Here is a 27,708-nt window from a genome sequence, read left to right as displayed (position 1 = left end):
TTTTCCAAAAATAGATAAGATTTTTAATTCGCTTTGTTGCATTTACAAGCAGTTGCAAATTCGCAATAAGGTGGTCTTAATTACATGAGAATCCCACTTTTCTGTGAAAAAACTCGAGCCTTTTGAAAGGTGGATGAACTCATCGACCCTTCGTGCGCACAGCCATACATTCCCAAACTTTTACGAATTCATCGTTAAAAGTGGATTTTATTCATTTCTGAATCTCCGCTCCATCCCTCAGTGTTTTTATGATCCACCCATTCTCCCATCTCAAATGGATTCATCCATTTCGAATTACTCTATTCATTCCAAAGCCATTTACGTACCCCTGGCAAAACGACTGTTCTTCTCGTCCATATTTTAAGTCCCATTCATTTATTTCAGGTGGACCTATTTGCACCACGACTACCGCTTGAATCAACCGAAACGTTAAGAGTAATTTAAGCTCGTGGCGAAGTCTGCCGCTAATCAATTCCCTTCACTTGGACAGTTACCTCTTAATGGTAGGGAAGAGACTGCTTGTTCCATGTTCTTTGACCTAAGACCGCCTGTGGTTTTTCCACAGGAGGCCTTCCCATAATTTGACCTCCCCCTGAATCGGGTCAAATTACTCCTTTGCAGAAAGGGTTGAAAGGAACACCGTCGAATTTTACCACCATACCGTCCACGCTCCTAGTAGGTACAATCAAAGCCCCACGCCTTGTTGCTGATGTAGATCGATTGATCTGAAAAATAATTCCCTATAGCCCCTACTTCTACGAAGACTGCAAATCATCTTGATGAGTTAGTCAGAGGCATCGTCCACTGGTCCACAAAAGTTACCACGAATTGACAGACCGATCTCTGAACTATCCTTTCTGCCACTAATTTTCCCACTCGCTTCCCCTGTTCCATCCATACACCTGCGAAACCTAGAGGTAAAATACATCTCGATGGTTCCTTCATTTCCACGGATCTGAATATATGAGGGGGGGGGGAAGAAGTATACTATAAAACGGCAGTCACCTGATTCATCATTATTATCGTCAGGAAACGCAGGAAGAGAGAGAAATGGACAGGAGAGGGACCAGAAATGGAAAGGGAAGACAATTTCTGTACAGAAGTAAATAAACTCCTCATATCTACTGAATCCCATTGGCGTAATACTGGTAATTGTCGTATAGCCGAGTGGTTAGGGAGTTCAGGGACTGGCAGATCAGGTATTCCACGCAGCGAGTTATTTGCTCATCTGTCGAACCAAGCATGAATCGCTGTCGAAGAGCCTCCAAGGTTCGAGCACCGCCTCTTGAAACGAAACACGGCAAGTGGGGGTAGCCATTGTGGGTGATTTTAACCAGGAGCAGCAACTAGAAGGTGAAGAGAGCCCAAGCTGAGAGGTGTGCATTATTCCGTCAAACAACAAGGGTATCGATCATCCCAGCAATCGAAAATCAATTATCACCACTTCCTCACCCATCCACATCAATATATCCAGTTGACAAGGCTACGGTTCAATCACTTAAGCCATCAAAATAGCAATTAAAGATGCATATTCCAGACTCAATAATCAATCACTGCTTCTGTCCCCCCATTCGTCCACCAGCCATTCTTTCGTCCCCCTACACCTATTTCAGTCAACCTTGACAACTTCTCTCCATTCAATCCACCACACCTCCTCTCACCTCGTCCATGTGTTTTCGCGCTGCCAGGAGACCCTGCACAATGAGTGACTTGTAGTAGTTGAACATGTCGCCGCCCACTCCACCCATCAGTTCCACCTGTTCGGCAGTCAACTTGAAGGGGCTCGACTCAAAGCAGATATTACGACCCGGCGATGCCGACAACATGAAGCCGTAGTCAATGTGCACTACGTGGCCCTCCTTGTCTATTAGGATGTTGCCATTGTGTCTACGAAGTAAAGCAAAAAAATTCAAAGATCAATATTATTCAGTCTATCTGTCTTACCCATCTACCCAATCACTAAAGGAGCCTTCCAATAGTACCAAACTCTATCAGCCCTTCACCTGAAAGAGTCTGAAGTCTAGGCATCGTCATGAGGCGCCGCAAAAAGATTCCGCAGCAATGTCTACGTCCATAGAATTCTCGCTTCTAAAGTGAGACAGCCAGGAGTTCGGACATCTTCCCGGCATCAGAAAAAAAACGCACAAAAATCCCCCAACTCACCGATCCTTCACCTGAAGGAGGTATCCCACAAGACAATAGGCAGCACAGCTTTGTACAAAGTTTCGTTGCGCCGAAAGAAATCCCTCGGAGTTGGGTTGACCGTGCTCACGAATGATGTAGTCCCGAAGGGAGAGACGGGCATGACGTCGAATTTGATGGAAGGAGACGGTGTCCTTAACCACCTCGACAAGGCCACTGTCGGGTGATGTGATAACAATGTTCAGAGGACGCAGCCAGAGATTAAGATGGTAATCTGCCCAGATTTTCTGCATTAGGAGAGACGATAATGAGCTTTCCAATAGCCGCTACCCTACCTATGGAGGAGTCGTAAATAAGACCCAGCTCTGCCAATCGAAAAAAAAAACAGTTCGAAGTAACCTGATACATTAGAGCTGGTGAATAGATGAATGGAGGTTTAATAGATGCGTCCTAGAAGAAGGACAGATACGAAATGTATACGTCCGAGTTGAATGGACGTATCGGTTGAGGGGTGGGAGGTAACATTAATTCAGCAGTACATGGGAAGAGAAATCGGAGTTACGCAAATGAGTCCGTGACAGATGGATGTGAGTCAAACCACTTTCGTTCTTGTCGTGTGACCCCTATTTACGTGGAGTCTAGCGTAGCCTTGGTAACCCTTCGCAACAGCGCTTCCGGTTTGAGTCGGGAGAGGAGTTGGGAGCTTGAGCGATCAGCAAAGACTTTCAAACATCCATCCCTCCGTTCAAGACTTGACAACTGTCTCAAACATCTGGATGATGGATGGATATATCCACATTCCACTACACCTTCTCCTAATTCCTCCGGATTAACCACTACTGCCCTGGTCTCGGCTCGCGCCTGTCTCAACGCGGCAAGTGGAAATAGCATTTGTGTGGCCAACCACCAGCCGAAAGAGAATCATTCACACAGACAACGACCGCCGCTTGATTACTCTCTAGTGGCTTACCTTCAGATAACTCAGCAACTGATAAGCCAACTGTTCCTGCCTCAAATCATCTCCAACTTTAACAATCACTGCAGCCAATTGCCAACCTGGAAGGTGGCCCCATGGTGAGGCCTCCTGAATACGCCGCGCCTTCAATTCCCAGGGCTCTTTCAACACTGCGGCACTGGGGTCTTCTGGATCCAACTATTGTCAGAGAAAAGACAAGTTATCCTACTGTTTTACTTGTTGGTGTTGGGAATATTCGCTGAGAGTAGGAAAAACACACCTTGAAAGTTCTTTGTGGTTGGCACGCGGCGTTCTGTTCCAACCGACGACGAATATCCTTGGCATTCACGTAGCATACGGTTGGCTCATTCTTATCCCTCTGTTGGTGCTTACTTCTGGATGTGGATGTGGTAGTGGTTGGATCTTCATTAGAAGCGCCTGCAGCAACAACAGCGGGAGTTGCAGTCATGGAAGAAACACAAGCTCCAAGGCTCTCACCAGAATCCGTGGAAAAGAGACTGATTACATCGGGCGCTGCGAATGCTCTGGCGCTGGTGAGACACTTAAAATGAAAAAAAAAAGAGATGATTTTGGACACAGACCCGATACGCGGATGAGAAAAAGTTAGAAGCTAAAAAGTAGCTTTAAAAATTCAACCTTTTGTAGCGGCTCGTGCGCCTGGAAAAGCACTTCTTTATTTCCTGACTGTCCTCCTGCTATTATAATTGAGAATGCTCGGTCAGATGGCTTAAGTATTTCAAATGAAGCTGGAAACCAACTAGATACTCTATCGTTTAAAGAACAACTGAGAGCTTAACTATGAGATCCACAGAGCCATAGATAGATTCGGCAGATTGCCCCACCTTTCAATCACCTCTCCAAAAGCAGTAATTCAGAGAAGTTCTGTCGGTAAATTGCAGTGTTGAAAGACTTGTCGAACAAAAAAATCATAAGGTAGAAGAACGGATAATAGCCCATGGACGGGACTATTTGAAATTTAGCGTGTTTGGAACCACGATGAAATGTCTTGAAAGATGGACCAACGATTCTTCCTTTCTTCTTAAGACCTATTCTATAAACTCTGATTACTGCAGAAAATCAAAATGTTGGAAGTATTGTAGAATAGCCTGGAATACATAGTTTTCTGACGCACTCTTGAGCGGATCCGACAGTCAATGCGGCGTTCTACCACACCTTTCCCGATAGATATCTCGACGTAACGAAGTGGTCGAAGTATGAGACCTTCGGGATTTCCAAGACAGGCACGACACCTGGACATTTACAAGATGATGGGCAGGTGGAAAAACGAATCGCACTCTGACCTGACTACTGAAGGCTTTCACTAAAGACCCACAACCGGAAGACTGAAACTTTAGCCTCGGACGGTGCCCCCTTGTGTAGAGGGCTACAATCCAGACATCAACTGGCGTCCCACCATTCAAAATGCTCACAGGTAGTGAAATAGTGCCTTCCGATACTTTCTTATTAAAGAAGGAGGTAGCAATCTACTGTCTCCGAGGACGTACCGCGACTGAAAGAAGGAATTAGACGAACTTTCGATAAATAAAACACCCAAATCCACCCATTAAACTCACAGTTTTCGATGAAGCAGGAGTGAGTTGAGGGCTATTGATATCATAGGAATGGCAACTGGGGTTGTTACAGTGTGTGAATCCGGTGGCAGTTCCAGGACGTTGAGGCAAACGAGTGGTCATCACATCATTGCAGACTAGGATCTCCATGTAGACAAGATAGGGCACCTAACATTGGAGTTTGAAGGAAAAAAGATAATCAGTGAATAGGAGTCACAAAAGCCTCTCCAAATGTCCTTAGTTGGGCAAAATGACTTCTGTAGTAGATAAGACGAATAGACCTTTGGAAAGTATTTCATCATCTAGATGGCTCTATGAAAATGACTCAAAATATCAAAGAGCTGCAGGTTCTTGCGATCAGAAAGACGCTCTATCGTTCACTGAATGTCCTTACTTTGTTCTAAATAAAGATCTTCATGCAGAGGATACGGCAGGTTTCAAGTAAGAGTCATGGAGACATTTTCTCCTAGCATTCTCTCTCAGGATGGTATTGGGTACCAATAATATTGAAGGTTTGGAGAACATAATGGGAAACAGTGCCACAGACTGTTCAGAAACCTACCAGATGGTACAGCACTTTGAAGAATGACAATATTAAACAGACAGGCAAACTAAATCCATTAATCATCTGTACTTTCCACTGTTCGCTGAATATTTTTTTTCCAATATAGATCTTCACGTAGATGTCAATGGAGATGTAACCACTAAGAAGTAGACTTTCAACGATAAAGCACCTTATGCTAGAAGGTTCAAAATTGATCCAGCGGCCAGTAAAGGCGTTAAAATGCTTCATGACTTCCTTCTCTTTCTTCCTTCTTTCAATAAATCAAGGTTTTTGGATGAATGCCTTTCCTTCCCCTCAAACACATGCAGAATTCCAGCTACTCAACCATCCCTGATTCAGTACTGAGAACAGACTCAGTAGCCAGCAGCACCTTAAACCATTTCTTAAGTAACTTCTCCAATTTCTCCAAACTACATGTCATCATGTAGATGATAAAGAAGAAATTGGGCTATTAAAACTTAAGAATGGAAAGATCCAACTTTCCATTCAAAAAATATATGGAGGAGAGATACTTTAATGCTTTGATTACATGGTTAACTCTTCGTTTCGTTTGTATGTCCGTTGAGCGTTATGACCTTCGGGCCATCTCAGTAGCCGCCACAGCTCTTCCCTGCATTGGAAATATTTTTTACCCTGTTATTATGTCTCCTTCTGTCTTCAGGGCAGTATCAGGGCGCTACACTGGTGGCAGAGGGAAGCAAACTCAGGTCTAAGGGACAAATACACTGGTTCCATTAATGAGTACTAAACAGCATGGCAGAAGAACATATGTCGTGGATGGGGGAATCTGTGACAACCCCTAGCAGAAGAGTTGAAAGTGACGTCTACCTTCGACAACTATCCCAGTCCCATCTTCTCCAGGAACAATATTAACAGCTGAAGCGACAATAGCCGTATCGAACTGGAAAAGTTCGTTACGGAGCTGTCTACGGTACATGTATGAAGATGTCAATTAAGTGAAAACGCGATACTTCCTCCACCCCTCTACGGGCTGAACAGAATCCAGACAGGTGTATGGCCGAGCAGTACTGAAGTGTGGACAAAGTTGTAAGGATGCGCAGACGCGAAACTGTCTCTGCAAACCTATTTTATACGCCATGCCTTATTAAACCACTGCTTTTAGGCCAGTGTTTTTTACGACCTGTGATGGACATACGTGATGACGTACACGTTCCCCTTTTCCCAGATACAGATCTCAGACAGGACGAAACCCCAGATCCGGCAGAATTGCCAAGGGGAATCGGTGACAATGCAACCAGATATCTTCGCGGTTGCATGAAGATGCAATGACTGGCAGGGTTGGCCCGTGGGCGCTTTTCTTACAGCACTGACCACGTTATGATAGCCGACGCGAAGGGTTAACCAAGGGGAGCGCCCGAGACGACGCTCAAAAGGGGGGAAGGGTTGTGCAACGCTTTAATTATCTAGCTTTTCGGTTTAGGTACGCTGACACTGAAGAGAACGACCATTGTACTTCCACTCACCAGCATGGCCTGCAAGCTATGGTAGTAGCCTCCTTCCACACTTCTGTACGTTGGCAACACATTTTCTTCGTCTTCAGGAGGGACTCGGGGCACTATAATATCATGCTTGCCTAAATGACACTTATTCTTGCCTAATTTAGAGCTTCATACATGTAACAAGGAAATATTAAGTGTTGAAATCTAGGGCTAGAACGATTTGAATATTTACCAAATAGTGCCTAGAGTGGATTCGGCAGTCAGTAGAGCACTGAATTGTTTTCTTGTACCAAAAAGGAGTTCAATATCAACATCTTGCTTCCATGATATACTTTACTAAGGACGACAGAAAAGAGCTGACTGTCGAAAACTAGGGGATAGAAATGAGACGTTTTCAAATAAGACTTTTAGAGTAGATCCAACAACAGTTAAAATGTCACACCACTCCTCGAATATTCATCTTTTTTAAATAAAGCCCTTAGACAAGTAAAAATGGGAAATTACATCTCAAGTAGGCCTGATAATCAAGCACAAAGCTAACACAATCTTTTTTTTTCAAAGGACTGATAATAGATGATATAAATCCAGCGGCTAACCTTTTCAGCCGAATTAAGACACACTGCAGCAGACGGTGGTATTCGCAGTACAATGTGCTCTGTAGCCTCCACAGGTAACCAGACACGGGCTGGTAGGCCGAAATTCAACTTTCCAAGTTCTGCTTGCAGGTGACTGGCTGCATAATCAAGAAAAGAATACTACAGCTTTACGTGAAACACACTTCTACTGATATAATAGTGAGTAATACTTCTCTGTTCCTTCGAAGCAAATGGCGCAAGCCGATGGCTGATGGAGAGGAGAGCGTTCATAAAATCCCATTCACCTTGACAAAGCCCAATTAGTTTGTCTGACCTCAGCGATTGCTTCGAAGTCCCGCCCACAGTCATAGCGGCAGTAGCAGAGCCAGCATCGAGGAAATCCGTAAGGGCATCTTGTAGCCGTCCCGGCTGTTGATTCTGTCCTTCAGGAAGGCCAAGTAAGTCGGTTGAAAAGCTGGCCGGGGTGAAGGTGGTAGCACGGAGGAGGCGTGGACGTCGCAAATGGAGGTGAGTGTCCGAACGACTGGCCGCAGGGTCGTAAAATCGTGAGTGCATTTCGATCCACGCTTCGCTGCGGGTAGGTTTCGACCCCTGAAAAATTCAACTTAAGTAACCCAGTCTCTGAGATGGGAGATAAATCAACGTGAACTTTTAGCCCAAAACGGTTTGCGATTCGCAGCAGACTAAACCAGTTGGGACGAAACAGCCCCTTTAAGAGGGTAGATTTTTCCCGACGCATAAATGTGGACTCTCGTGAATAGAGGAAAACTGCCGTATCAATTCATTAGGCCATGATGGACTGACTGTCTATAGGCAAGTCTTTTTATTCTCCTACCATTTACCCTCCAGGCATTCGATAGCAGCTGCTCGGGAACTCAAACGGCTACACAGATATTAGCGTTGGCGAATTCGTTCCGAAAGGGCAAGAAACTCGACAGAGAAGCATGACTGAAACTGCAGGGGCAAACAAGGGAAGAGCAACCAAAATCGGGTCAAAATTTATGAACAACTCCACTGTAGAGCTTTGAATCATGTTCGTTGCCTCTTCACGGCTCGGCGGGACTTGACGATGTACCTTCCCTCAAATCGTTTCGTCGTTGAGTGACGGTTCCCTCTTTACAACAAGTGATTATCTACAGTTCGGTAATGATCAAACCAGAAGAGTCACCACGGTGAACACCAAGGTCAACCCTCGAATGGTAACCACTCTAATTGTTTGTTTGACTAGGCTACCGGCCTGCTGCTCTGATGCTAGTCATGCAGCCCTTCTCCACTCCAATAAAAAAATTTTCAGATTTGTATGGCTTACGAAAGTCGCACGATTAGGTTAAAGGTCAATTAACAAATCACTTTTTTCACCTCAAAACTCACGTCGAAAGCTTCTGGACTTTCAAGATCATCATCAACATCGGCGTGATTGCCCGCCTCGGAGCCAAAAGCGGTTCCACAAGAATCGTTGCTTGCCTCAGCCTGATCTCTTGATTGGGCTTCAGAACCATTAGCAAGACCTAGAACAAGGAGAATGATTGTAAGGAATGGTAAATGACAGCTTCCAATCAGTAAGCCGTGGAGGGTACATCAAGGTCGGTGGCTAGATCCTGAAATCACCAAAAGAGATCGGCATTCCATCGCTCACGTCCATCTACAGCTAGAAACTGGAACAACTTAGTCTTCGTTGAAGAAGTGTAGGGACGACTGTCACCTGAAATATCAAAATCTCTACGACGGAGGACACACATTGAAGCTACTCTTCATCGTTCGAAGTTAACCCAATCCTTATCGCAGATGACTTGGTGGCTGATTTGAAAATTTTTGAAAGCATGTTCCCGGTTCAAAAGCAGACGCATTCCATCTTCAAAGACTGGCTGGAAGGCTTGCATTTCAAGGGTGGAATTTGAATTATAACCGAATCAAACTTCTTAGGAGCGTTGTCGCTAAGCTTTCAGATGCACCTTCCATTAGAGAAGCCTGAGTCGCATTCCCTCTTGGTAAAGGAGAAACCTCCCTTCGTTTCTAGATACTAAATGACGTCCTGATGATCAAGTTGAGATACCTCCTCGAATGTTAGAGAGATGCCAAGGGTAAATTCGCTTCAAGAAACCTAGGCAGAAAGCAGAAGGATTCTTGAAATATTCCCAGATTCTAAGCTTAGGTTAAAGTCCTTCCATTCAAGGACTTCCTAAATGGATGACAAGACCGAAGATAAGTTGATCCAGGCCACCTAGGCGATGGCAAGTTCAAGTGAGTACATCTCATTAAGGAAGTTGATTTTTCCACCAAGAGAGGAACATTTCAGCAGAAACATCTTCAAATTCCATAACGGGATTGGTCATTTGGCTGGCCCTCAAAAGCTGGTTAGGTTCCAGCCGCAAAACTACTGCAAAAAGAACAATATGAACCGAGTTAAAGACTTGGAATATAACGATCTTTTTAAGTGGAGCAGAAAAGGCCTTAAATCCTTCAATACTTTAGGTCCATATTGAAGCGTCTGGAAGGCTGGAGCTCATCCTCACAAATATCACCTCACTTTGTCGCTTTCATCCCAGAAACAAACCTCGACCAACTCAAAGATTGACTCAACCTAAATTCATCTTCTTTCTTCCAAAAGATGGAATGGTATTCCAACAATCCCGATTAATTTAAGTCGCTTGCATTTGATACAAGGTTGGAGAGCGAGAGGGCGCACTCTTCAATCCAATCTGCTTTAAGTTGGCAGCATCAAGAGCAATTCTACCAGTTTCGCACAGATGTCTGCCTCATCTTGAGTGATTTGTGGTTCCTGAGCCAATACGAGAACGAGGTTTCTTGCACCGAGAATTGAAGCAAAGAGTGAATAATGTGCGAAAATCACACTCACACACAGGAGAAAAAACCTGTTAATCAATTTTAGCACCGTGGTGAGTGATTCATGCGGTCCAGGCGACCCGTGCGATAGGTGCCAGTAAGGGAGAGAGAGGCGGGGGAAGAAGGGGAGTACGAATTGCAACAGGCATTTCAGCAGCCTCGCAAATAAGTGAATACCTGTCTTTAACAAGTAATCTTCATGAGAAAAACGATGACAATTTGCGTTGTGTAGGTGGTGATCCGTTACGCCAAGTTCACAGCACCCTCGCCGTGTAAGCATGAAATCGTTTTGACCACCCGTTTTCCTAGGTTTTGTGGGCTAAAGCACTTCGTGATTTCATCACCAACTCGATTTAAGACTTCATAAATATGTTCGGCGGGAGATGGATGGATGGATCTCCCACATAAACCATTCCCCCTCTCCCCCGCTTTGGTGTTGCCTCAGATCTGTCTCCCAAATGGCGCGTGGTTAGTTCATTTGTGTGATCAAGAATTGACCAAAATCAGCTGTCAGAAGGAAACCTCTCGCTTAAACGTGCTGTGTAATGCATCCAGTTCGTTGCTATCGCCTCAAAAAAGTGTTTATTCCTCCTTCGACCTAATTCACTCCGATATTCACGTTGTGTTTTGTCCCACACCTAAGCACACAATGCACTCATGGACTGCTTGTTGGAAATTCCCCCCAAAGGACGATTACTGCTGATCTCCAAGCATGCCAACAAAAAAACATCAAAAAGTTCGCTACCAGGGTCCATCAGAGGAAAACCGATATTTTGCTGTCTTAATATGACGTCTACACTGGTATCACCGAAATGATTGATTCAAACGATGCTCAACAATGCAAAAAAAGTGTAATTAGCCCCCTCCCCTCCAGGACAAAAATAAGCTACACCTTCTTTGTTCTTTTTAGCTCAAGGAATTTGTTCGCAACACACGACCTGATGAAGAGTGCAAGAAAGGGTATCAGGCCACTACACCCACGTATATATACGCAAGTGGCAAAATGCCAAGCCTTGCTGCTACAACTACCCACCTTACTCCTCCTCCCCCTCATTATCATCACCGTCATAAGAAGTCACACTACGGTATGATAACAGACGATAAATAAAGTGCAAGGTATCTAGGCGAGGCACAAATCCAGAGAGTCATGTGAAATGCCACACGAGATGATAAGGAGAAGGTTGATGAAATCGCTTTTACTTTTTCACTTTTCTGTACAAGACTGAAGGAGGCAGTAGAAAAGAACTCGTATAACACATTCACCACGAGGAATCTCGCAGGCTAATAATAATACTGCACGCTATTAATTCCTTCTCTAGCCCTCAGTTAAGTAAGGTAAAGTCAAAATCCTCTGAAAAGAATCAACACTCTTGGTGCCCAAGATTATAAAATCAAAATCTTCTTGAGAATGTCTTAACAATCCCGAGAAATGACATGAATCAACTGCAGTGACTTTTTTACTCCGCCCCTCCTTTTCTTCGATGGCCAAGAGATCAGATATGCCACTTCATAAACCAAACGATGAAGCCAAAAAAATTTTGGATTCTTCTAGAAGGATATTCAACCTAGTGGTACATTGGTTCACTACCGGATTTTTCCCTTCATAATGCCCGAATGACATTTCAGGTATGTGAGACTGGAATTTACGGGAATTGCTCCAACAGTGAAGCAGTGTAATTTCGAGAGTCCATGGAAGGGCTTCATATCAAGCGTGAAGGCTTTAGCAGTAAACATGCGCGATTGATTCAGTATTTCGATTTTTGCATCCACGAAGTCAAAGCAATACTTCACGGATCCGAAATAATTTCCGTTCCAGGAGCGATATTTCTTCGATTCACTCCAGCAACGATGTGGAATTCAGGACTTTGCCAAAATGGTTTCAGCGGCAGAATATGGGCATCCACGGCTTACGTTCCTTCAAATGAAACGAAAAGATAACTTCCAAGCGATGCAGATTGATAGTTTGCGGTCCTGAAATGTACATTTCTGGAATTCACTTTAACCGATTCCAGGAGGAAACAAAACCTACAACGACAGTTTGATTATTGTTAGCAATAGCATGGATAAAATTCCTAAGAATTTCATCGATGATGAGTCTCCAAAAGGTTTTATTTATGAACATATATTTCACATCAGACATCGTTTGATGCATTGCCTTCGATTTTCACTCTTCGTAAGCCGCGATTCCCCTTCGAAAAGGCTTCAAATAAGATCTAGAGTCTCATTCAAATGGCATTTGTAGTTCAAGGAACTTGCTTCAACTGTTGAAATGGAGGTAGACCAAAGGGCACATTAACCAACCAGTTGGGTAGCTGGATGGGTTCCATTTCAACAACCGCAATAAACCCTTCATCGGTTTCAAGTAAGAGACAGGTACTGGGTATAAAAAAGTGCACAGAAGCAAAAGCATACCAATGACTTACAAGTGAGATCGGATGCGGCCCTCTTGTGCTTCATCAATTGATCACCTTTTTCCACAGCCGTAGATGTCTGCGTCTGCTTGACTATCGACGGTTCATTGTCTCTGGAAAAAAGTGAAAAAGAAGAGTAAGCAAACGAGGAAAAGGAAGACCAATGACAGAACGACTAGAGAGAAAAAGACTTACTCCATTTCCAAGCAATTCAGACTGCCATTTAAACTGCCACTACTACCACTTTCCTCCTCTACCTCCTTCGCCACCTCTATGGTGGACGAGGAGGTGGTTGTCGTTACCGCGGGGATAAAATCGATAGGGTAGGACTTCAACGGCTTAAAAGGGCTATTTGGCGTTGAATGAGAGGAAATGTTGTGCGCGTCCACTAGCCAGGCCATTTCGGTGGCGAAACGAAGCGAGGTCTTAACTCTGAAGAAGGGATAAAAACAGCTACACTGCTAAGTATTAACAGATTTCACAATTTACAAATACTACCAATGAGATCCCAATGGCATCAGATGGAGAGATGTCTCTGTAGCATATAACATTTTTGTTAAAGCTACGAAGTTTGACCGATATTTAAAGCTCTGCTGCTTCTCTCAAACAAACAGATGTGGAATATCGCCCAGCCTGCAGCGACGATTCCCGACTAGATGGCGTCAACCGAGTTTAAGAGGGCACATTAACCCTACTGAAGTGCATTGCTACTGTCAGATTTAAAAAGCATCATCGTAGCTACCCCATTTTGTCTCACAGTTAAGAGAGCTTCGTCCAACCACTATTGCAATGATCTGCGCAGATGAATATTCGTAGGCAACACCGAAGACAACGATGAAATAGGACCGCACTCGTAAAAAGAAGAAAAACCGACCCAAGAGCCAAACTATTAACGAATGTTGAGTTCTGGGTCCTGAGAACGACAAAAAAAATGTGGCAGTAACTTTAACAGCAAAGTCATACAAAGTCAAATCACCCATTCCAAATGATACAGGTAACCACCGTAAAACTGACCTCCCAGAGGAAATAAAGTCCATAACTGAAACAAATAATACAGAAAATGTTTACCAAACAACCAATCAGATAACTGGTAGATGAAAAGCACCACGTTCGAAACCACACCAACACACACATCATAACTTAATGGACAAAACAGTAACAATGAGAAGAATGACAACGACGCAAGCCCCCCTGGCAATTTCACCCTAGTAAAACACTCCATGTCTAGAGGTAGACAGCTGAATTCAACCCCACTACCAGCTACAGCCAACATCTCTCACACTTCCAGTCCCCTACTTACCACTCTGCACCTGATCACGCCATTGTCGAGCACCGAGACACCCTACTCATCACCTGGACACATATGAGGGCAATAGGAGGGGTGGACGCTCGACACCATTTTCCACATACCGCCTTCCCTCCTCCAACCCCCACCTACCTACCCACCTGCCTTCCATCCCTACCTATCCACAGCACAGCTTCTCTCTCCTATCACCCATGCAGGATGTGGAGTGAGGTCCCCAGTTGTCCCGCCAAACTAACAATGGGCATTCACTCCAATCCATTCCCTGGTACTGCCTTTTCCTTGCTCATCAACTTCTTCCTCCACTTCTTCAAGTCTTCTATCACCATTGGGTACACCTTGACCTCACTGCTTCACCTTCAGCAAGTGGGCCAATCATTCGTGAACTCTGCTGCCACCGTGCAGTCTACCGTGCTCGCACAAAGCAAGCACAGACTTCCACCACCCAGTCAGTCAGTCAGTGGCATCAATAGTGCGCGACACGTTTCTAGGCGTAACTGAAGTGAGGGTGAAGTTGCAGGTGATGGCACACGTCAAGGTGTAGGCGCATGTGTGGGGGTAAACCACTTGTCTTATCACAACCCACATTCAAAATGACTGCACACGCTTCACACGCTTGTCTCCATATGCTACCAACAGAGGCCACACGACATTCCTCACTAGTATCAACAAGTCAGCGTCATCCTCAGCGTCATCAACCTTAAGCACTGAGACACTGCTCTGCAAGCCACGTTGCCCCACCACTCCACCTTCTCTCACTGCTCCAACACACACTTTGCGAGACTGACTCCTCGACAACTCCGCAACACTTCCAACCCCTTTCAAAGGCTAAACAACTTTCTAATCAATTCCATCATACTCAATCGCCACTTCACCCTACAACGGTCGGACTTGAGAGAAAACTGCCGACGGAGGGAGAAAACAATGTGGGGCGAGGGAGAGAGAGAACAGGCGACAGCCCAATAACCAGGAATATCCTCTGCAGCGCCGCACTGTACCCTGTCGTAACAGACCGTATCTGCAGATTGACGCATGTGCATGCCCCATAAACGAATACATGCATTGTACAAGTGCCATTCCACAAGAAATGTCATTTGCAACGAAGTGCACCGATAATGGCACCAACTTTCTACTCATCTGATCCCTCCCACCTACTCCACTCTTCCAACTCTATCAGTCGCCAAGGAAGGCTCACTCCACTCCACAATCTGATTTCCGCTTCATCCTCGCCATCTCTGCGATTCCTCAAAACAGCCCACTTTGACACCCACCTTGGTCAATCATTTGGGACGCCTCACAACCTTACCACCTCCACCCACCCACCTACCTACCTTCTCCCTCCCCAACCCATACACAATCTCAATGCCACACTTTGCGCACTGTTTCCATTCACTATTCGGTGAGATTTTAGTGCAACCACAATGGAAACGGGACATTCAAAAGCAAAATGGGAAACAACTGCAGCCTATGGTCGCTTTCAAAGGCTATTATTCCAGCAACTGCGACAAACCGGTCACGAGAATATCACACCTTCAAAGTGCACCTTTAACAGTGTAGCCCCAGCCTTCCACATGGTCGTTCATATACTCTTCCACAAGAATGTGAAACTTCAGAAGGTTTGAGGATGTTGCTACCCTCCCTCAATGAGTCACAATGTTCCAAGCGTCACAGATGCGATTTTCAAGTTGACTTCAACACTCACAAATCTACCCGATGAACACTTTTCTCCACTACATTTGGAGACGATTCACCCACCAAGATGGTTGGTTGACTGGCCAACTCATGAGACCAGGATGGATGTAGTGATGGGAGAGGGAACACCCCATCTCTCCCATGCATTGTGCATCTCAACAATTTCCCGTGTATCCACAGAATAGATGTCTCCTCTGGAAGTTGACTGAACATCTACTCTCACCACATTCAACGTCAAAAAACACATTTCGTACACCCACTTACAGCCTCCTTCACAGCCTCCTCAATACTCAACCCTTCTGATCATCTTGCCACCGATGGCCTTCCAGCTTCTCACAATTCCCTCAACGTGCACCCCAATTATAAGCTCATTCATGAGCGTCTCTGCTTCACATCAAGCATTCCACGTGCTCTACATATGCACCGCCGAATAACGTGGTTGTCTTTACAGAAAATTTTGAGCACCCACGAAACACCACAGTAAGAGCTTCAACAGAACAAGTAATCTCCGCAGACAGGGAAATTCCATTCTGTCTAGGAAAAGTTCTAAGTTGAACCTGGATTAGACAAGGCTATAGCGGGATCAGGCGAAAGCAACTCCTCTGGAAATCTATCCACTCCCAGCTTCTATCCTCACAACTTCGAAATAGCCTTACAGAGGTGGACTTTGAACTGACAACCCTCCAGACCTACAGCGTGGACACAGGAAAGGGAGGAACATGACTTACCGTTGGAAGAGGTAGGGGAGAAGAGACCGAGTAGGTCCATCGCATTGCAAAAAAAGGACGACGAGTTGGGGAAGGTAGAAATCCACGTCTTCCGTTCGATACTCGAACAAACGCTTAGCTACTAGGGAATAGCAAAACGTTTGGAAATGAAAAGCCGTTGGAGGAAGTACGGACAGTAGTGAATTTAAGAAAATGTTCAAATGTCACCAGTAAATCACAGCACTCTAGGCATCGAAAACTTTCGCTGCTAGGGTATCAGAAAAAAAACAATCAACACAAAATGCACTTTTTCTCAGTTCAGAGATATCCCATTTTCACTTTATTGTTTTACAACCTAACGAATCTGCTATGAATATGCGAATTCGTGCAAACGGTTACAAAAGTTTGAAAATGGGGCGATTTTAATCTGAAGGAGCCTATGGAAAGTCAACGTGCTTTAAACTGGGTTTCAAACCCGACAACCCCTCTCCTTGAATCGAGACCATCAAGTATTTCCCCCATAACAAATCTTTTCAAAAAGCCTTTAAACTAAATTGTTCCCAGCCAGCATTTGAGAGTGGAATTCGACAGTCCTTGAATTGGGGAACCACTTTCAGAAATCATTCAAGTCACTCAATTGAAGATTCTGACTGAAACAGTGGTTTCTGTAAAGTTCCTCTGTCAAATACTTTGGATTATTTATTTGACTAACTTCCACAGGGGCTCTGGAATTCCTTGAGACTACAGTTTATCAACGAAAGTAGCATCTGTCCGATGTTTTTTTAGTGGAGATTTACGATTTTCTAGGATGACAACTTTTTAGCTCGACAAACCGATTCAATGTCGCTAGTGGTGGCAGTGCCGTCTGGAGGTCCATTTCGTATTGCGACGATATTCTGACCCCATAATATCATAGGGCTTATTGAATTGGCTGAATATAAAGGAAACTTCTGGAAATTTAACAATAAGGAATAAATAGAGCTAATTTTTTTGAAATGATAACGACACAACATCATGGCATCAATTGAAATGTGAGTATAGGCATTTTCAACACAAGCACATCGATGTTGATGTGGATGATAACCCTAGGCAACAGATTTAAGTTTTGATCTTTTGAACTTTGTTGGCATTACAGACCGAAAAAATAAAATTTTCATTTTCTTTTAACGGGCAATTTCAAGCCAATCTTGGTCACATGAACCATGTGCTATGTGGGAGACAGATATGACCTAGAACCGAAAGAGCAGCAGGTAAATTGGGTGAGCTAAGACACCTATGGTGAGAGAAAGGGAGATGAGAAGAGGTGGATGCATTCTTTTTCTGGGCGATGCACTAGGAAGAAGCAGTTACGAAGAATAAAGTAGTAGCGGTACTTTCAGATCATGGAACGCAAATATGATAGAAACGGACTCACCAAATTTAAATATACTTGTATTAACAGAGGCACTAAGGTTTGTCATGGCCCATTCAAGACATCAAATTGGTAAAGAAGCTTGCCGGATAAACAGGTTTTGGATAGACATGGTCAGAAATATGGATTTGAAATTGTTGAGGACTGAAACTTTTTGAGACCTTTGAGCCTCAGCAGTAAGCTTGGGGCCAATAACATAAACTCGGGGATTTCAAATCGTCAGTTATAGAAAACAGCTCGTCCATCGTCTACCACTAAGACGCTTGAAAAATCGAGCAATTAGGGTGTTGTTTAGATAACCAAATGAAAGTATGAGACAAATGAGCTGTGTGACGCACAGGAGACAGAATAGAGCTTCGATCAAGGCGATGATGAATAACATAGATGAAATGGAAGCATTTCTATGATGAAAGGAAGCAGTAGTGCTTATTTAACCTAGAGTTGACAGGAAGTCATTTACTCCCATATAATAGCTCCATCTTTCTCAACAATTACCAAATCTTTTTGAAGGATTGGGGAATAAAATAGTCAGATGTTAACGAGTAAAAAACATGAACGTAGTAATCGCTTTAAAATCTGTAGGCCAAAAATGAAATAAACCAGGGGAAAGAAAAATAACTATAAATTCTGCAGAGGCCAATGAATGCAAGCGTTTAACAACTCACCCAAGTAGTCCCAATCTTTTGAAGCAGAGCCCTCGTTAAGATAGTGCACAGCATGGTGCACGGAGAATACCGAACTGTTAATGAAACGCATAAGAGAAGAGAAGGGTGGAGAACTAGAGAGGATAAGGGAGTTCGTATTCGATGTGGAATTCGCAAGAGCAGCCTGCCCAGGACAGGCCCGACCAATCATCGATGGAGATAGTGGCAACTTTGGTAAGTGGACCTCCGTATTCTGCTCATCCATCTCGGCAGCTAAGGGTTTAAAAGTTTTGACGGAATGCGGAGAGTGCAAACTGTTCATAATGAGAAGTGATGGAGCCTGGTGTGTCTAGGAAAATAAAATGGAATTAACTATAAGAGATGGAACCATAGCGTCGACTAGACACCTTCAAAGCTAAAGTGATGATGATGGCAAAAGAAATAATAAATTACCGAGGTAAAAAGGACAAGGGCACATCCAATCACAAAAATTGCGAATATAGCGATCACAAGCAGGCAATTAGCAATACACCAATTTAACGCAAATAGAAAGGTGAAAGCTGCAAAAAATGCATGTAGACCCCTTGGGGCCAAATTCGTCAAAATCAGAGGAAAATTACGAACGCGGGAAGTAGTGGACAAAACGTCCAACAGATGCTAATTGTTAGATAAAGGGGAAGCATTGAAAGGTGAGTCAAATAAAAAATTTGCGTGCAACATACCATGAGGAGATGTGACGGGAGTCAAGCTCGTAGAAAGGAAAAGCCGCAGACCTAACAAAGAGGGCGCCGGGGGCCCCCAGACCGACTCCTTAAAAATGCCGCGAATAAAAAATTTTGTTCTTGCCGCGACCGGATTCTTTGCTTTAATTTGTAAGCATTAAAAAATTGTCAAAATTTGTGTTACTTATGCTTTTTAGATTTTTTGTGATTTTTAAATTACATCATGCTGAAGTTATTCCAGCATTCTGGCAAGGGCTTGTGTCGAGTAATTTATTATCTTTTTCAATGAACCAAAGCATATAACTTCGCATATCCGCTTGCATAACTGTGGCTTTGCCAAATTACTAATGCAGATTTAAATTGACGCCACTTTTGCTAATAGTGTGTCATGACGAAATGGTGGGTTTCGTTTTACTTCCGACTTTTGCTTTATATCTCTGCAAAAGAGGAGTTAAGAAAGTATCTGAGCCGCAGTTTATGAATAATATTGCAATACTACAACTCAATTTGTTTCTTTTTACTTTTTCTTTCCAATATTTTACGCCTTAGAGACAAATAAATTTTGTGGAGTCCCGATACTTTCGTGAAGGCAAAATTAGATAAATTACTCTGGCAGAATATGTATATTCGGCACAGAGAAGGTATTTGGGTTATTGGCATGGCCCGAAGGCCGCCCATCTGGCATAGTGCAAAGGCCAAGTCAATAGTCGCTCTTCTAATAACCGAGAGATAAACATCCATCGTATTGCAGTGTCTTTTTAAAGAATTATGGAAGAAAAAATCAGCAAGTACGAAATTCATGTATTTCACCTACCATCTATTAAAAACTGAAATTTTATTATTTGTTTTTTTGCCCTTATGTGGTTACTGCCACATTTGGCGCATCTTTTTATTTGGCATACCTGTTGCATTTAGCTTTCAGGTTTGCATGCCACTGGCACTAAATTGTCCCAAATTCTTCCGTATTAAATGATAGTCTCGCTCGATTTACGGAATCTTGAGCTTTTAGTTCTTTATATCTTGACTCCTATCTGCGTATTTTCAAACTGCAAGTTTTATTTTAACCACCCTTTTGCAAACAACTGGAGAAGGATAATTTATGGGCACGTTGTGTTACAGACCATCTAAAAATACAGTCTGAAGTACTTTGTGCAACAAATCTTCTGAAGGATTTTTGTTTACGCCTATAAAGATGGTTTGCAGCACATAAAACACCCATATATCCTGAATTGAGGGGGCGTAGAACATGGAGCATTCATTCCAAGTAAACGAGTTTTTCTTCCCAAATAGATTAATTCAAATAATTGTTTTCGGAGAGGCGGATGTACGTGAAAAATACCTCAGGTTACAGATTCGTTTACACGACAAGAACCATGGCTAATAGAGGTCGTAATCATCTAAGCGGAAAGAGGCAACATGAATAACCCTCCCAGTAAATAAAAAGAGACTCGAATTGTGCAGCCGTAGTGATAGGATATCTTCTCCGACATGATGAGTCCCAAGACCACGATAAAGGTGTCCACCATCAAAGTAAGCATTGGTTCCCTTCCATTAGACTGACGTGGACATTAATTCCTTGGTCGCTTAGCTACATTGTAGATACTTACACAACATCATTCAAGTCCAAAAATGTCGGTCGAATAACTTTGAGCCTTTATTGGTTTTTAATTAGCAAGAAGATGGTGCTTTGTGGTTGATTGAAATACTTCATCATAGTTCCGTACAATATCACATGATATACTGTAGCGCACCGAGTCTTTCAGATGGGCTGAGGCTCAGCGGCCTAGCGGAGGTACCATCTGCAGATACTCAAGTACCCGTACAATCAAAAGAGGAGTTAAACAAACTATTAAAACGTTATGAGATGTCGTTTAGACGCTGTTAACTCGATAAAACTTGATATTGACAATTTTCTAAGTTGTAATTGTATACTCAAGCTTTCCATAACATGATCAAGTTTTTTAAGCAAAAGGGTTTGAAAGGTGTCTAAAAATTTTCATTACTGAGTCGGGAACTAAAGATTTAAAAGTTGAGAAGCCTTTGTTTACTTGCCTTTGAATATTAACATGGCATCGCGCTATTCCCAAAGGCTTTTGCAATTGTGCGTCAAATTAGTTGGTCTCTTTATTTAACCAATGTATTTGCTTGTTATGTGGCTAGCTTTTGCTTGTGTATACCTTTGAGGTGACAAGAAGCGGGTAGATTACACCAGCATTGCGACAGAGCCGAAGCTACTACTTTCTAAGGAGGAGGAAAGTACTGACTCCATTCTTCATCCTCCAGCCACCCTTTTCCATTCAAGGATCTAAAACCGGAGGTAGAGGAGAATGGCAACGGAAATATTGCAGTTGGTGTGATAATGTCTCCGAGTCAGTCATAAAAGGTTATAAAAACATCAAGCCGGCAAACGAATGATCAGCAAACCAAAACACGGGACTCACTACTATTTGCCATTTCTTAACCTCGTCGCTTACATGAATTAGTAGTATATGCCTGCTGAAGATATATTCCTAAGCAATTTCTCAATCTCTTATGTCATTACATCCGTAACGAGGGCGAAAGGGGCGCTTTTATTAGCAGCTTCGTCAAGAGCATTTGCTTACCCGTGATTACTCTAGGAATACGCAAAAAGTGACAAAGTGTCTTCTAAAATCCATGGAAATTCCTACAAGACAGCCTGTCATTAATGGTAAGTTTTGAAGAAACCTTAAGAATTTCTATTAAAAGGGAGGCTAAAAATACGTAAGTCGATCAATCCTGTTTTTTACCTAAATACCCTCTCTGATTCCCATCCAAATTCAAGTCATCGTGAAGCCCCAACACGCAAAAATATCCAGCGAAACTGACATTTTTTCACTATCAAAGCAATCGCAGAAAGGAAGAAGTTGAACAGATTTCCTTAATCCCAAGATTTTCGATTCTGTAGCAATAAACTCTTTAAATAATATATTATTTTGATTATAAATTATGAATGGCTGTTGCTAAATCGATGGTAGGTCACAGTCTTGTAGGCTATTACAAAATAACAGGGATGCAACAGAGACAGGCAACTTACCAGAGGCACGCTTTCTCCACCAGCATTAGATAATTTGTTTTACCAGTGGGTCTAAGAAAGAGAATATTTTTCGACCAAAATTCATTTCTTGTTGTCTTTCAGAAGAAACTTAACAATGGAGAATTATGAGGTCATTTGCAAATGTACATCACTAGTTCAAAGTATGCCCATTGCAATTTGTGGGTTAGTAATAGTACATGCCGGCAATCTAGATGGAATTCTGGAAGCACACTCAGCAGAGACTTATCTAGATTGCGGGCCAAGAGATGGTCCAAGCTATTCAGCAAGCACTTTCCAAATACCGATATCTTCTGGGGAAGGGTTCAATTGAAAGCAGCATGAAAGAAAAAACCACAACATCTCCAGACTACATTTCAAATGAGTGTTTTTACTGCATTCTTTAAGGAATGTCTCCAATTTGCTCATGCCGGGCCCCACTTTACGCATTCCTGACAGACTTGGATGGCTGCAAGAAACCGAGGTGGCTCCCTTAGCTAGGCCATTTCTTGTGCTTTTTTGCCAATTAACTCATCTGCAGTAGACGCCCACATAATCGAAGCATGAATTTTGGTGATTACTCGACGAATTGAGGTTTGCGGTTCACTTAATTTTTTGCCACTTGTTGTTCCTCAAATCGCAGTGAGGCATGTCAGCATGAAATAAGGTTTGTCCTGGTGTGAAGCACTTGGTCGAAACCCAGAGCAAGGTTGCTGCAGGCAGTGGCAACGACTGGTGATTGGAGGCAGTGACATCCAATTACTCATGAGTTATTATCCACCTAATAAGAATCTGAACGAATTTTCTCAGCACTTTTGAAGTGCACGCCAATCCCCCCAATTAACGAAGGAAACGTTTGTTAGAATCTAACCAAAGAGGTTTGAATCTGCGCCCCTCTCCTCCCATCAAAGTCCTTTAAATCCCAAAGTGGAACACGCGTTCAACCATTTCTCACACTTTATTTCCACACTCAAACTAGGCCTTCGCAATAATCGCCTGAACGATCAAACAAAAGCCATGGCAAATGAGGGAGAAGTTAGGTGACCCTGCTAGTCACCCCCTTCTTATTCCTGAGTTGGGAATCAAAGATCAGAAACAAATATTTTGTGAAACTTGAATACAAATTTAGCTTTACACATCCAGAAGACTTTTGTGTCGGCACGACGAATGTCGTCGGTCTCCAGGCGTACCTCCCGAAGAAAGGTCACTCATCTTCGGATGATTTATCTCTGAAGGACCGTGCCAACTCAGCAACCTAGGATTGGATTAAAGCCATGGAAGTGCCTATTTTATCATCGGCTTAGCACTTGTTTGGTTTACCCGACAGTTGTTGCCTTTTAGTGGTGTTGATTCCAGATGCGTATTTGTGTGTCCTCTAAAACGTGAAGCTGGGTTAGTTCAATCTTTGGCACTTTATTCAGTCATCTGCCTTGACATTTAACAACCATCGTGGTTAATTTTATGGTCTTTAGCAAGAGAAAAGAAACACTCTTTCCACATCTTTAGGACTCTAAGACAATCTATTGGGGCTCATTTGTTTGTGCTAACCTGTTCATGGAGTGAGAACCGGCAGTATTTGTTGATTGAGGACAGGTTGGATGCAAGAACTTTGAACTATCATTCGCACATGCCTTCAAACGTCTGACTACAAGTTTAGACGCTTTTTCACGACAGTTGGGAAGAATAGCTGACTTCTTCCTACTGCCAGTGTCGCAATAGCGAAATCTAGAGTTCAAGTTTGAAGTGAGGGAGTGTAATCACCATCTTTTACGGTAATTACACAACCTTATTTTATGCAAAATCTAACGATAAAGTTTGACTTCTTGCATTCCAAGAACTGCCTGTAATCATGTCCTATTAATCGCTCTAAAGGGATACTGAAATTTGGAACCAGTGGGGAGGGTAGTAGCGCTTTAAGTTGAAAAAAAAGCGAACTGATTCTCCGGGAGATGCTTTACATTTGATAAATAAACAGTGAGAACTAATGATTTGACCCCTTAAACCAGTCTACCGTGTCAAAGGGTAGCCGCTCTTCCCCTGTAAGTGTTAAAACAAACAACCCTGTTCAGAAACGGGAAAGCTTCGTAGTCTGCGAGTAGAATTCACTTATATTTAGGCCCCTCTTTCGGAAAATATAACAGAAGAAAGAATAAATGTTGTCTAGAATTCATTTGTCATCTCTCGAGTACTCGTTGTTTGTAGAGCGGTCTACTTATATGCACATGAGTAGCGTTAATGCCAAACTGGGACATTCTTACATTAACTGGACGAACCAATAAAGATATCTCCTTCCTTTAAGTATTTTTACTTTTTCTAACCAGCAGAAATATTTTTTGCTTAAGCGTGCCCATTAATCTAAAATCCCAGTGATTGAAGATTTTCTAGTCGCACCTCCATTATGGTAGTCAAGCAATGAATAGTTTAAAAGCTGGGAATATTTTCGTGGTCTTCTAAAAAAACTGAGGGCAAAAAAAAATATGTTTATCAGTGGAGTAGATGAATTTTAATTCACAAGCTGTTTAAGTGGTCTGTTTAACTGGACAAGTTCTTCAGTCTCTGCCATGGGAAGGCAACACTACATTCTATGCTGATGTGCCCTATTGCGTCTTTCGGAAAGACTCAAAGTTTGACTTTGATGGCAGCAGTCGACAAATCTGGCTTGACAAGCATAATACTCCAAATTCTCTGCTTGGTTGCCGAACCTTTACGGCACGGGATAAGGTACATAATGCGGGTAGCTGGATAAGAGTGGAGACTCTACGGGAAGGACTACCAAGGTCAGGATTCACTTGTGCTATTCACTCCAACATTGTGCTCTGAAATAAGAAGTGAAGCAGTCCTGATGGAGTTTAAAAACGTCCATTACCTTGAGGATTAAGCAGATCAAACCTGTCGGAGATATCAAAACGCTCTTTTCCCATGTTGATATTACTATAACCAAATCAAGACTCTGCGGAAGGAGGACACCTGTAAAGTACAGCTGATTTGGCGGAGAACCACCACAACAAAAGTTTTACAGGCTAACCGCTAATACAATGGGACCAGATTTCAAGTGATTTTCAAAGAAGTGTTTACTTGATCCCCCGAATAAAAGAATTCATGTCTGGTGTCGCCTCTAGCTGATTAGTACTAAGAAAAGCGACTGATGTGTAAGTTGTGGTTACTGTTAAACATCCTCCAGCTTCTAGATCAAAAAAATATCTTCGCGAATCCGGATCAGGCTTACATGATAAGCTGCCTCTGTCACAATCTGATCGCCCCAGTGGAGGAAAGAGGAAAGACCCTCGGATGAGGAGCGACAGGAGGAATTAAATTTAACTGCTCCAAACGCAATCAAGTAGACAACATACTCAGTGGAGCGCCTAAGGTGCAGCTATGTTTGGCACCTCTCTTCTTTTAGCAAAAATTTCTGCTTTGCCAATTAAATCCATTCTTTGCATTGCTTAATTCAGGCTCAAATTTTATTTCACGACTTTGAAAAACTTCTGAATGGTGAGAACAACAAAGGAGGATTTTCGCCTATCGTCATTGAGCCTAAAAACTATGAATTTTGCGAAGAGGGATGTGAATGAACGAATGACAGAGAGAAGAGAAGTGAAAGGATGGAAGAGGGACAGTGGGAAGACTTTTATCCTCCCTTTTTGGGTCTACCTGAGAGATTAGATGATCACACGATTTTAGTCTTCCGACCAGGAAAGTAATTGCTGAATAAATTATCCATAGATTAAATAAAGTTACTGAAAGGGGTTTAAATTCAATTTACCAGGCCTTCATGCCTACGTGTCTGCTAGGCATCCATCCATCTATATGTCTGCGGTTTTGTCCACCTACTTTACTGTTAGATGGCAAATTAATTTAGCACGATTCTAGAAGTACTTCCTCCGCTTAAGTCTCAAATAAAATTTATATACTCTAGGCTCCCCAAATGTTTAATTATGGAGAACAACATATTCTTTTGTTAAGAAATTCTCATGTTCATTTGCACGGCTTGTTACAACTTCAAGAGGAGGTTCGGGTTGCCATAATTTGTGTCAGAGGGAAGTAAACCTGATCCAAAAAGATCATTACCCTGGTACCTCAAAAGAAGGGCTGCTGATGACCGCAGTTGTGGAGTTCATCATTCTGCAAAGTGGGGATTTATGACCGAGGCAATGTCAGACTCGAACAAAGAGAATTTGTTTATTATAGAAGTGGCAATGAATTGCAGGAAACAACGATGCCTTCCTTATGTCTCTGCTGGTTAAGAGAAGGGCGAACGATGCGGCAGGAAGAGGTATTTGTCGAGAACTAGCTCTGCGAAGCGACTTTAATTTATGTGTCTCCTTATATGGATTTGTGCATGACATAGACTCTTTGTAGAGCCATTCCTAGCCAGTGAATCTTCATCCGTCAAGAGGACGAGTTTGAGGACATAATAGGGGGAACATTACCCCTCTCTGAAGCTGGACTCAAATAGCTTACCACTTTCATAAGCATTTAGTTACCAACCTTTCTAGTCTCGTGGGTAGTTTCAGAAATACCAAGGGTATCTTGATGATGAAATCTAGAGACAGATTAGTTAAGGTGCCGAAAGAGGCACTCAAAACAGGCATAAGTAGATCATACAGAACTCCACCTTTACAGATCTCCCTTTAATCAGGCCTTGACATAAAGCATTAGCCTGTTCCACAAAAATGTCTCCCAGTACTTCCTTCCATCTTATCTGTCGCAGAGGAATTTCCTGAGTACAAGCATTAAAGCAGTTTGATTTGGGACATAATAAAGCAGATGTTAAGTAGTGCAGGAATCAACATAATCATTCCATTTTAGTTGCCAGGTAGCAGCTGAATTGGAAGAAAAATTAATGGCAGCAGCTGCCACATTAAAACAATTATTGCCTTCCAGTCTCCTCAGAAGTTGTAATAGGGTATGTCAAGTGAGAGGAATAGCTTGTCTTTAGGGCAAAGAAGGGCTGGAGGCAAGTTCTTGAGACACTAAGGCATTATTAAGCCCCCATCCATTCCCCCTTCCTTCAATCGGACGTCGTCCATGAGGCCCCCTTAAACACCCTTCGCTGCCAGCTATGGAATGCTGCCACCGGAAGAGCGATGCCCATCAGTGACCTCCTGTGGGTTAGATGAGGATTTCGACCTATCGATATGACTGTGTTTCGCCTCATTCGAAATGACTAAGTAGAGCACTAAACAGGGAATTTTAACTTGGCCCACCTTTGAAGTAGTGATCCTCTTCTTACCCAGCCATCCCAGTCAGATGTTTTTCTTCTAAAACGTATGCAATGTCAGGATTATCCTCACTCTCACCGAACTCGCTCGCCGTTACCACCAGCGTAGCGTCTCGAGTCTTCCTTGGACACGAACCTGCGGTTTGGCGCAGGAAACGAACTCACCATAGCGCATCGTCCAGACTGGTGTTGCGTTGGTTAAGGCAGAAGAGTGTCCATAGTTATTGCCAAGACCGTCACTAATCAAGAAGGCTATTTAAAGGAGTGAAATCCAGTTTAATTGTGCAATTGACTAAACGGGCTCATAGATCTCTGCGATTTTGGTGCTCTGGGGCTTTTTTACATGACCATAGACTTTCATAGACGTTTTGCCTCAACAGGGAACATGTCT

General features: G+C 43.0%; 2 protein-coding genes across 2 annotated transcripts in view; one reads left to right on the top strand and one right to left on the bottom strand. All coding sequences in view use genetic code 11, as the record gives it.

Annotated features, from left to right (window-relative positions):
- Positions 1–1,121: 1,121 nt before the first annotated feature.
- On the bottom strand, positions 1,122–19,367 carry EGR_06619 (Phosphatidylinositol 4-kinase beta; the record flags this gene model as incomplete). The annotated part of the gene is made up of 16 exons (XM_024495868.1): positions 1,122–1,346; positions 1,662–1,887; positions 2,164–2,429; positions 3,113–3,295; positions 3,378–3,659; positions 4,693–4,857; positions 7,311–7,447; positions 7,520–7,901; positions 8,682–8,818; positions 12,578–12,678; positions 12,761–12,997; positions 16,289–16,406; positions 18,344–18,595; positions 18,730–18,905; positions 19,045–19,132; positions 19,349–19,367. The coding sequence occupies 16 exons, from the start codon at positions 19,365–19,367 to the stop codon at positions 1,122–1,124; spliced, it is 2,994 nt and encodes a 997-aa protein (XP_024349726.1).
- Positions 19,368–26,021: 6,654 nt separating this feature from the next.
- Positions 26,022–27,708, top strand: part of EGR_06618 (hypothetical protein) — a gene marked incomplete at both ends in the record, with an annotated part of 13,625 nt that continues 11,938 nt past the window's right edge. The window contains 2 exons of the mRNA XM_024495867.1: positions 26,022–26,137; positions 26,906–27,002. Of these exons, the coding sequence (XP_024349725.1) occupies positions 26,022–26,137; positions 26,906–27,002 (213 nt within the window). The remainder of the gene's footprint in view (positions 26,138–26,905; positions 27,003–27,708) is intronic.

This window comes from Echinococcus granulosus, assembly GCF_000524195.1.
Source record: "Echinococcus granulosus chromosome Unknown EG_S00060, whole genome shotgun sequence".
NCBI lineage: Eukaryota > Metazoa > Platyhelminthes > Cestoda > Cyclophyllidea > Taeniidae > Echinococcus > Echinococcus granulosus.
Note: the sequence above shows the minus strand (reverse complement) of the source record. Positions and strands in the feature narration are given on the sequence as shown.